Here is a 12,070-nt window from a genome sequence, read left to right on the forward strand (position 1 = left end):
TGCTTTCTCTACAAATTTAATGCAGATAATCACAGTAGGATTTCTTTACCACCCAGGAATTTCTGCAGTATGAGCTTCATAGTTCAAATTATATAAGCTGTGGCATAATTTTAACAGTTGAGATGGAAATATTTGTCAGAAATAGTATGCCGCTTTAACAAAAATCATCTTATCAGACAAAGTCCAACTTGATATTGAAGGTTTAAAAAAAATGAATTAAAAGCAAGTTCATTTTCAAAAGTGTATCCACTCAAGATTAAGATAACTACTGTAAAAATAAAAGCTATTTTGGAACAAATCTGAACAAGATTGGAGCAGATTATTATCAGAAAGTCACTCAGAGTGTACTTCTTATTGATAGTTGCAGCATCTATTTCACTGTTGAATTCTACTTTTGACAGAAAATGTTGTCCTTCTGTTTCCAGAAGAGTCTTTTTTATACGATTGCGTACACTGTCCTCTATGTCATTTCTTTAAGTAAACAATGTGCATATTAAGGTGATGAGTGATTTACAGTCATATTCATTGTTAGCTTTTCCAGGCAATAGAATGACATCTTGTTCAGGATAAAATTCATGAACCAGCGAAAAACATGATATGTTTTAATAAAGTATTCATGCAAGATCAACATCAAATCTGAATACAGTTTTTCAGGAGGCACTTAAAAAAGCTTTAGTAGCATAGATTAGGATTTAAAATTATTTTTCTGCTGTATGAATTTATTTGAAGCAATAATATCATGGTATTTAATAATATATTAACTAAATAATTGATAGTCAGTGTGCAACACCCTTTTATACGAATGCCATTAATGTAATTAGGCTTCATGAGCTCTGTAATTAAAAGAAATTATCCTACTCTTTGATTAAAAAAATGAACTAAATGGCATGTATGTCCTACAAAGGGCAGAAGGGTAGATAGGTTTCAAAATTAGTTTGGTGAATTTAATCATAATTTCTAAACAAATTGTGGAGCATGAAGCCTTAATTTAGCATGAATTGGCACTAATTAGACAATCTTGCTTCATGAAGCTGAAAGAATGGTTGGTATGAGAAAATGGAATGTCATGTTGGCACAGTCAGTGATGGTTTTCTCAAAATAAGGTTAATGACTGTTATTGGTACAGCTTTTAGACGACACCATCATAAACCAAAGTAACATGTATTTCATTATCACATACTGTGCATCACCCCGATGAATGTAAATATGTAAAAAACTGATAATTACATTCCAGTGATGGAGTCTCCTTGTAAATGATAACTAAACTCACCTGACAACTGACTGCAGAATGAAAGAAATTCATAGGACACAATCATTGGCCTCTGCTGGATACTTCCATGAAGAATTTAAGATTCATTGTTTCAGAGACTGGCTGTCTCTTCTCAAACCCTCAGTTTCTTTTGTTTGTCTAATTTCCCTGTAAAAAATGCAATGGCCCATGATATTAAAGTGATAATGCATTCTCTGCTCCAACAATACGCTGTGTGAATATTATTTTTTCCAACTCATCTCTCTTGATCTTTGCCAAAAAATTGAAATTGATGAGATCAAAACAATGACCCCCAAACTAGAGAGAAATCTTTAGTGTTGGCAAAGATAATGGTTATGAAAGAGTTAATGTTGAAGCTGCAATAAGCTGTGCCCAGTCTGATGACGTCACATAGTCTTGGGTGTCGGAGAAGATCAAGATGTCAATGGAAACATGTGACATCTCTGGCTCCATGTAGTCTTTGCAATTCCATCTATCCAGTCAATGTAACCTGTGCCATGTGCTTTTATTGAATGAACTACATCTTGAGGTTAAAACCAATGTTCTTTTCATGAGAATTCACTGGCTTATCCTCTCCCACTCTGAACTAATTCGACCATTCAGGAAAGCTCTGTTATGTTTTCAATAATCATTTGGTCGTGCTTATGTTGCAGTGCCACACCAGAGGCTTTATAACCTGATATTGACAGAAAAAACTGAGTAGACAGAGGGATGCAGAGTAAAAGGTTTTTAGTTCAAAAAGGCATAGTGTGTGAGGTGGGGCGGAGGATGTGTTCCTGTGCTGTACCTTTCTTATTCTTCTGGTAAAGTTTTATTTTGAAAATTAGAAAGGAGAATTGGTAGCAGCATTCCACTTCAGCCACAAGCCATCAGTAGTTGACATAGCAAAGTACCTCACAGCGATCAGCAGTGGGAATTGTTTCATAAATCTCAAGGTAACAAAGAGGGTGACAAGTATCTGGGGTAAAAAAAGTCTCGTTGTCAGAAGAAAAGTGAATTTACCACGTTAAGAATATTTCTGATTTAAGAATGCTTGGAAGAGATGTAGTTGGCTTCATTGGAGAAGACCAGTATTGTCAAAGCAGTGCTCTGGAAGAAAACTTTTACCTTGGAACTGGTATGAGGAACAGGGGTCAGGGGGGAAAACTGGGCTCGGAGGATGATAAAAAGGAATGAAACTTTCGAGGAAGTTACAGATTCTGGAGAACAATTCAGACTAAAATTGGAAATCACAGTGAGCAAGGGGATAAAACTTGAAAATAATGGCATAAAAGAACAGGCTAGGAAAGGTATAATTGCAAGAGAAAACGTACCTTTCGCAACCTAGCGAAATCAGTCCTTAAGATACAAAACTATTTCAAACTTAAATACTAAATCTCAAGATGAACAACTAAGAATGCTCTGATATTGAACAAGTTGTAAAATTGATTATCTATTTCCAAAATATAAAAGAAAATATCAAAACTTCAGGAGAAGTTCTGACAGCTTTTGATAATTAATTCAATCTGCAATTGGAAGAGGCATGATTTAACAGAAGAGTTCAATATCCATGGGAATCTAGATAATTTCACAAATATTATGTGTGGATTCATGGAGAACTGTGGCTTTAGAGCTTTGAAGCAGAATGCGAAACAAACACAAATGTAGCTTGAATTCATAATGAGTCTGTCAGATTTGTTCTAGTCAAACAAAGGTTTGAATTTGGAGAAGGCTATTGAAATTATGCTGAAAGGAGAAAGCAGAAGACTTGCAGACAAGCCTGGGGAGGTGAAGAGCTATTTTACCGTTGGAAATAAACAAAAGTTCTCTATTATTTAAGCCGTAAGCATTCTGTCAATAGTGCAAAGAATAGGCTAAACAACTGATATTAAGTGTCTACATCACTGTTATGAAACAATAAAAGCACAGGTGATGCTCAGCTATGACAAGAGTTAAAAATTTATGCATAATTGCTATGACACGAGTTAAAGATTTATGCATAATTAGCAAGCAACACTTCTTATTTTTGAGCATGCTTGCTTACCTTCACATGATTATCATTGAGGTTTCTAAAGGATTTCAGTTAGTTCCATGAGAACAACCCCATCAGAAATGAGTACTGGCAGTCAAGGTGCAAAAGGGAGAAGATTTCATTGTTCTTTATGATAAAGCTGAAAAAGAGCAAATACTCTACTGAGATTACCTATGTTGGAATAAGAGAATGTTTTCATGCTGTCTGCAAGAAAGAAGTCATAGACATTGCAGGGGTTGTGGACATGTTTTCCATTTTTATCATTACTGAAGAAACTTTTAAATGCTAAAAATCAGCAAGGTTTACTCTAAGAAGCAAATGCTGAGGATGGACATGAGAAATAAAACACACTTGTGTCAGTGGGGATTTGCTTTGAATTTTGGTGGCATTCGGCAGGAATTTTCAAAAGTTGAGTGATGGAGGCTGTTCACAGGTAAAGGGAAGGTTGGAAATTGGGGGGCCTTCAAAATGAGACAACCAGAGCTCAGAGACATTATGTTCCTGTCAGTGTGAAGGGCATAGCTAGTAGCTGTAGGTAATGTTGGGTAACTGGAGAAATTGAGGCTCTGATCAAGGATAGGAAGGCATGTGATAGGTACAGACAACTGGAATCGAGTGAATCTTGAGAGGGGTATAATGGCAAGAGGAGTCTACTCAAGAGGGAAATGTGGAAGGCAAAAGGGGAACATGAGAAAGCTTTGGAAGATAGGGTGAGGGTGAATCCAAAGAGATTCTACAGATACCCTCAGGGCAAAAGAGTAACTAGGGAGAGAAGAGGGCTGCACAAAGATCAATGAGCTCGCGTATGTGTGGAACCAAAGGAGATGTGGGAGATACTAAATTAATATTTTGCATCAGCATTTACTGTGGAAAAGGACATGGAAGTGAGGGAACTTGGGGAAAGGAATAGTAATGTCTTGAAAAGTGTCCATTTTACAGAAGAGAAGATACTGAAAGTCTTAATATGCATAAACGTAGATAAATCTCCAGGATCTGATCAGATATATCTCAGAAAGGTACAGTGAAAAGTTAGCAAAGTTATCCATATCAGGTACAGAGTGAACAACCTGCTGTCCAACTATTTATGACTTTTGACAAGCATTAGGGGGACAAACTGAATAGGATTACTGAGATAACAAGGTGTTGTGCTGCATGAACACAGCAGGCCAAGTAGCATCAGACGAACAGGAAAGATGAAGAAATTTTTCTGAAGAAGGGTCCAGACCCGAAATGTCAGCTTTCCTGCTCGTCTGATGCTGCTTGGCCTGCTGTGTTCATCCATCTCCACACCTTGTTATCTTAGATTCTCCAGCATCGGCAGTTCTTACTGTCTTAGGATTACTGAGGCATGTAATTTCACCCAATCTTTAACAATACAAAAACATTGTAGGTTCTGTAAGCTTCCTTGCTCGGATTGATTGGAAAATCTGTAATACAGAAAATCAATCTATGTGTCTTTAGAAAGAATGAGCCTTTTGGATTTTTATTCAAGATAAAGCAGGGAGTGTGTTACTGCCAAAAATGAAAAATTGTGATGAATATAATCTTGTAAGATCTTCCTTTTTAGTTTGGTCCCCAACTACTCAAACTCTGTGCAAAAACTCTCCTATATCTTCTCATGTGGCTAATACCCTCTTGGCCACAGCAAATGGATCCTGCAGGGGCCCTGCACATTATGGGAAGCTCAGAAAGAGATTGTTGGGCCCCTTGCTGACATATTTATGTCATCAACAGCCACGGGCAAGCTGCCAGAGGACAGGAAGTTGGCCAATGTGGTGCCCCTATTTAAGAAAGGTGGTCAGGAAAAACTAAAGAACAATAGACTGGTAATTCTGAAATCAATGGTGGGCATGTTGTTGGAGAGGATTCTGAGGGACAGGATGTGCATGCATTTGAAAAGGCAAGGACTGATTAGGGAGAGTCAATGCGGCTTTTCCATGAGAAATCATGCCTCCCTAATTTGATTGAGTTTTTTGAAGAAGTGAGTTAATTTATGAGTTATTTATTGTGACATATATCAAGAAAGATACAGTGAAAAGTGTTTTAAAAAGTTCGGCATGATTTTGAGTTACAAAAAGCTTAAAAATAATTCATCTTCCCTACGAGGTCTTCAAACACAGTCCCAGGGCTTCTGCAAGGACTCAAGGAGTCCCTGTGCTCAGACCTACCACTGCCAACGACCTGCCCAGTAAGGCAAGGCGGGAAATATTGTCTGTATGGACTTCAGCAAAACATTTGACAAGATGCTACGTGATAGGCTGGTTAGCAAGGTTAGATCACATGGAATCCAGGAAGAGCCATCCAACTGGATTCAAAATTGGCTTGATGGTAGGAGAAAGAGGGTGGTGGAGGATTGCTTTTTGGACTGGAGGCCCATGACCAGCATGTGTCTCTGTGCTGGATTGGTGCTAGGTTCACTGCTTTTCATCATTGATATGAACGAGTTGTATGTTAAAATAGGAGGTAACGTTAGTATGTTTACAGATGACATCAAAATAGGTGGTATAACGGATGGTGAAGAAGGCTATCTTAGAATACAATGGAGCCTCGAACAGATGGGCCAATTGTACCGAAGAGTGGTAGATGGAGTTTGATTTCAATAAATGTGAGGTGTTACATTTTGGTAAAGCAAACCAGGGCGGGACTTATACAGTTAATGATCAGGCCCTGGGGAGTGTTGCTGAACAAAGAAAACGAGAGGTGCAGTCGCATGGTTCCTTGAAATTGCAGTTTCACATCGACAGGGTGGTGAAGAAGACAGCTTTTATTGGTCAGTGTACTGTGTATATGAGTTCAGATGTCATGTTGCAGCTGTGTAGAACATTGGTGTGGCTTCTTGTAGAATACTGTGTTCAGTTCTGGTCTCCCTGCTACAGGAAAGATATTTTTCAACATGAAAGGCTTCTGAAATGATTTACAAGGATGTTGCTGGGATTGGAGGATTTGAGCAAGAGGGAGAGGCTGAAAGGATGAAGCATTTTTTTTCCTGGACTAAAAGTTCTGTTTCCATGCTGTGTAAGTCTGTGACTTTGCTTTGAGTTTCTTGATGAAACTCAATTCAAGTTGTTGAGACAGAAAATAAATCTGCTGAACTAAATTGATACAGCAGATTAAACTTTGTCAGATTATGAGTTGATGGTTTGAAGAACAACATTTCAGTTCTTTGCGTTCTGGGGAAAAGTTCTCAGGAGCCATTAATCAGAATGTTGGACAAGTAACAATCCTCCTGTAATAAAACTGAAGGTGCAGAAATATCTAGTTCACTGGTTAGATAACCTCAGACAGTAAATAAAGAGATCCGACTTACTCAAAGTAACAAGCTTGTATACTTAACCAAAGATTTATCAGCAGATTGGGAGTAAACAATTGCTTGGAAAAAATGGAGATGACCTGCATATGACTTCATGGACACTGGACCAATGTTCAAAGATTCATCAGGATGCAATCATGAAAACGGTAGCCTGCATGATCTGAAAATCTAAGGTAATTTGATGAAGAAAGTATTTAGTTTGACAGATCAGCTGTATCCCAAAATGGCCATTTATGAGATTAAATCATATCCAGATAATATTCAGTAGCAAATATCTGAGTTGGCAGGGACAAAAACCTCTGCAAAGTGAATTCAAGACAATTGACATCCTCCCAAGAAATGAATTAACAAACTCCTTGGTTTAGCAGGAACAATATTTTCAACAGTAAACATTTGAGCACTGCAAAATCCTAAGGTGAAGAAATTATTTGCAGAAGATCAACATCCCAGGTCAACAATGTTCGATCAAATGGCATTCTAATCTCCCTAGACTGAAGAACATATGTTTTGGAGGAATTGTGTATATCTTTCAGGCTGTCTGAACTTGTGAAGTCAGTGAATGGGGGGGAGAGATAGTTCAATGAATTTTAATACGGTTCAACATCTGCAGGTATAAATGCTGTCAATGGAGGATAATGTTTGGGGAAATATAATGTAAGATATTGGTTCTGAAGAGTTCATGGTGAAGCTGCATTAAGTCTCACCCAATCTGGTGATGTCATAGGCTTAGAATCGAGAAGAATCAGTCAAGTGCATGGTCCCGATGGAGAAAGATGTGTCATTTCTGCCTCTTGATAGGGCAACTTCAAAGTGTCATGAGTCAATGTAAATTGTGGCTATTTCTATCATTCAATAAGTTGCATTCTGTATATTACTTATCGTTCATGTAATCTACAGTGGCCTTTTCTCCACCGCTGCTATTTACAGAAGTCATTTAAACTTTGGTTCAAGTCCCACCTGCTCCAGAGGTATATAATTCCATCTCTGAACTGGTTGATGAGAGAATACCGAGGTACAAATACCCCAACCAGAAGCCTTTGGTGATCAGTGCCACTGTGAAGAATATTTTCTTTTTTCACGATATTTTAGTTAAGACTGTTCAAATTCAACAGTGGTGTCACTCTATCAGAGCTCTCCTTAAAACTGTGGTTGACCATATCTGGCAATATCCTACTGAAACTTCAAACACTCTTTTCATGATTCAACTACCTATTTCCTTGAATTTGAATATTGCTGAAAATTTGAACATGGTTTGCACTGATCTGGTCAGATCCCAAGAATATCACATTTCAAATTCCCACAACAATTCACACTGAAGAGGAAAAGAAGAGTTGATGGGTTAGAAAAAATAACTCTGACAAAGTTAACAATACATTGCCATGGAGAAAGCTGGAGAGAAATTTTGGCTCCTCAGTCTCACAGATGTTTCAAAAAAGGTGGAAGGTTTGCATAGACTAATGACAGAGAACAGGTCCCTGCAGGTGGATGTATGTTATTTCTAGATTATTTTGCGTTTCTCAGTTTATAGTTCAAAAAAGATTTTTTGAAGCCATTGAATGCTGTTGTTTTATTATTTTAATTAAGTGCTTGGCATTTAAAACTTCACCATCTTTAATCACAACATTACTGGTCTCTAACTAGATCAGAGCATAAATTTGCTTTGTCCAGGATCATGAGTACATGTATCGCATCTGAAATGACATCTGAAATAAATTGTGACACATATGGTATAAAGGCCTTGTGCTATCAGAGAATAGTAACTACTCAGGTTGACTGGGTCAGCCCCCTTGGTAATTTCCTCAATCAGTAGTTAAAATATGGGCTTTTGACTAACTATCACTGTATTAAATTTGCATCAGAAAATGTAGCTTGCTTTGTCGGGGCACAAATGAATATTACAATCATCTGAAGGGCAGTTTATTTGTGTAAGAGTTCCTGGCAATTCAAAAGTGGCTATTGTAGCAACTTTAAGGATGTTGCCAAATAAAAGTTATTTGTGATTTGGAATCCACTACCTTGTATTGCAAGTGTGAAATGACCAAGTAAACACTGAATATTAACTTGTTGACTTTCAGTTTGTATCATGGAGGGATCTGCAATACAACTATGTTGATATGATGATGTTTTGAATGCATAAGTGATTTTGTTCGGAGGTTTCCTCCTGCTTGTTAAGTGATATGTTTATTTAGAAAAGGGTTTGCTCGTTATGAAAATAAAATTGGAGCAATACCAACTTATTATGCACTGATACAAGTTGCAAATGACAACTTGTAACACATATTTTCATAGAATAGAGAGAATTATCACACAAAAATACAAGCAGGAAAGATTTGTGTTGCTTATACGTCAAAGTAAAAGTGATGACCAGGGACTGGAAGGAGCTACATTGATTGTGCGGAGGCCAGGAAAATAATATGCCTGGAAGTCAAGAAGGTTTTTGACTTGGTTGGAATTCCTTCAATCTTGTGCTTGGAAGGAATTGTTCAACAGAAGGTGCCACTCCTGCCAAATAATGTGCCATTGAAAAACACTTGACTTCCATTTCTTGTTGCAGGATTCACTTTGAAAGTTAATAATCAACGACTGGAAAGCAAGGCTCAATGTTAAGTAAAGCTGTTAGAGTGAGAACCCAAAACAAAAAGAAAATAAACCTTTCTTTCAAGGTTGAAAATTTCAAGGGAATCTGAGCCACAAAAATGCATTAGTTTTACATGAAGTAATTTCACTCCTACTTCCCTTCTGTAGTTAACTATGTTTCTTTAACAATGTTTAAAAGTACTATTATTCAATTATATTCATCCATGTATTAAAATAAAATGAGATTTGTGACAACACAATTGAAATATTTCTCACCTTTTTTTTGACACAGATGGCAAAGGAATGGCTCGGACATTGACATAAGCCTCAGTTACCGCTATAGTTTGGTGGGTGGCAATCTCATCATCACTAACCCAGACAGGGCCCAGGATTATGGAACTTATCAGTGCTTCGCAACAAATTTGTTTGGCACGATCATGAGCAAAGCAGCCAAGTTTGAATTTGCATGTAAGTCGCAATGAATAATTTTCAAAATTAATCTTGCTTTTGTTTTGCGTAAAATTTAAAGACTATTTTTCTGGATTTGCGACAGAAAGGAGTTTTGCCTATCAACAGCACGCTTTGGAAAATTACACCCACACTCACATTTTTTTTAAAAAAATTCTGCCTAATGACTGGACAGTTTTGATTTTGTGATATGTGTCAGCAATGAATGATGGACTCAGATGTATCATCTGTTTTTCTGATGGCATTTTCAGCTGAAATGAAGGAGCAGTTTTTCGTATCAGATATCTTGCCTTAATGGCCAAGAAAGTATTATTTTCTATATTGAAAGCCCTGTCTTAACTTGTCCACGAGCTAATTTCCTGAGCACCTAGTTATTGTCAATTAATAGTTGACTTTGGGATAAAAAGCCAGCAGAAGGATTTTGGGAAGCAATCCTTTCCTCATTTCTGTTTGCTGATTAAAATGTAACAACTGCTGACGTGTAATGGACAGAATTTTGGTGTACTTTTAAATTCTATAATTCATTTTTCAAAAGAGAGGGAATATTGAGCACTGTGTATTTGCACATGTATATTTTTTACACTGCTGTAGTTATAAATGTATTTCCTCATATTCAGAGGCTGTGTACATGTTTTGTTCAGAATGTACCATATTATTAACAAAATTATAGGTGACATGTGAGATGAAAAACGTTGATACATTTGGCAAAATAATTTGTCCAGCTCTATTAATGCAAAGGACAAATATAGATGCAAACTCCTCAATACTGCTGCAATTAAATGTCAATGGGGCATTGGAAGACAAGGGGAGAATTTCTTTTAATGTCTACACGTTGGTGACAATGTGAATGCATCGTAAAAAAAGCTATCAAACACTTAAAGATATCAGGACGTGCTGTTAAGAGTTAACCTTGGTCTGAGTGGAATTTATGGAAACATCAAATGATAGTTGGGATTTTGAACTTTTCAAACATTCCTTTTTTTCAGTTGTGAACATTTTTATTAGACACCACATTTAACATGGTTAGGATTTTTTGTGAAGTAGGCAATGAACAGGATTGTTAAAATGCGTTAAGATATTACTAAATTTACTAATTTGACCAAAAACTATTAAAATATTTGGTATAATTTACATTTAGAATGATCAATCATGACTAAATGAGAAAGTAGGAAAATGCAGATTAAAACCAGGACTTTTTTTAACATTGTGTTGTCCTTCTTTTCCCCTGCATGTTCTTAATCTTCTTCTGTTCCTGGATCAATCAGAGTGCTTTCCAAAAAAGGAACCGATTTACACTATCGTATAATTGCTATATAAGACTATATAAGTATATAAGTATATAAGACTATATCTGAAAATGTTAACTGATGACTATATAAACTCCATCCACCAGGAAATAAAGAATTGTTCCTGAGAAGTAAGTGTTTAGGTGGTGCTTGTTCTGGTATGAATAATGTGTGTTTACACTTGAGCCTGATGTCTCACAAGAGACAATTGTGTATCTCAGGCAGAATGTAATTAAATAACACTTTACTGTTTCTTAAGATTGGCCCTATTTTCAAGCATAGGCTTCATGTGATCATCCTTCCCTCTCGAGATCATTAACTAAGACTGATAACAATAAGAATGATTGGACAGAGTAGGAACTGTCAATGCTGGAGTCTGAGATAACAAGGTGTAGAGCTGACTGAGCACAGCAGGCCAGGCAGCATTATGGGAGCAGGAAAGCTGATGTTTCGGGACTGGACCCTTCTTCAGAAATGAAGGGTCCAGGCCCAAAACATCAGCTTTCCTGCTCCTCTGATGCTGCCTGGCCTGCTGTGTTCATCCAGCTCTATACCTTGTTATCTAAGAAGGATTGGATAAACTACTTAAGACATTTCAGATGGCTCCATGGAGCATAGCTGCCCATGATGGTAACAGAGATAAACATCACCCCTTGTGAGGTTGAAATGTTTCGGAAAAGTCTCTTCCTCCTTGTTCTTTTCTTTTAAAAAAGAAATGTGAGTTTTGAAATTTGTTTCTGAAAGCTAAATATAAATGGGATCAAGAATGTTGTGACTTAGAAATTCAATGATGCCATGACCAGTTTAAAGGCACACACAGGCTGGTGTTCCTCTACCTGCTGATGGCTATTGGTGCACTTAGACAGGAGCAGAAATAAGGCCATTCAGCCCATTGTGTCTGCACTGCCAATAAATCAAGGCTGGTAAGTTTCTCAAACTCATTGTTCTGCTTTCTCCCGGTAACCCTTGACAAACAAGAATTTGTCTATCTCCGTCTTAAATATACTCAATGACCTGGCCTCCATAGCGTTCTGTGGCAGTGAATTCCATAGATTCACCACTCTCTAGTTGAAGAAGTTTCTCCTTATTTCTGTTCTAAAAAGTCTTCCCTTTATTCTAACGTTGTTCCCTCTGGTCCTAGTCTCTCC

The 12,070-nt window shown here is 37.2% G+C and overlaps 1 protein-coding gene across 13 annotated transcripts in view; it reads left to right on the forward strand.

The window, feature by feature from the left end:
* The window catches only part of LOC125460282 (contactin-4-like), a 2,333,145-nt gene that overhangs the window by 1,383,242 nt on the left and 937,833 nt on the right, over nt 1–12,070 (forward strand). For all 13 annotated transcript variants that reach the window (XM_048547566.2, XM_048547564.2, XM_048547580.2 and 10 more), the window contains one exon: nt 9,461–9,636. In XM_048547566.2, the coding sequence (XP_048403523.2) occupies nt 9,461–9,636 (176 nt within the window). The remainder of the gene's footprint in view (nt 1–9,460; nt 9,637–12,070) is intronic.

Source organism: Stegostoma tigrinum, chromosome 11 (assembly GCF_030684315.1).
Source record: "Stegostoma tigrinum isolate sSteTig4 chromosome 11, sSteTig4.hap1, whole genome shotgun sequence".
NCBI classification, from domain to species: Eukaryota; Metazoa; Chordata; class Chondrichthyes; order Orectolobiformes; family Stegostomatidae; genus Stegostoma; species Stegostoma tigrinum.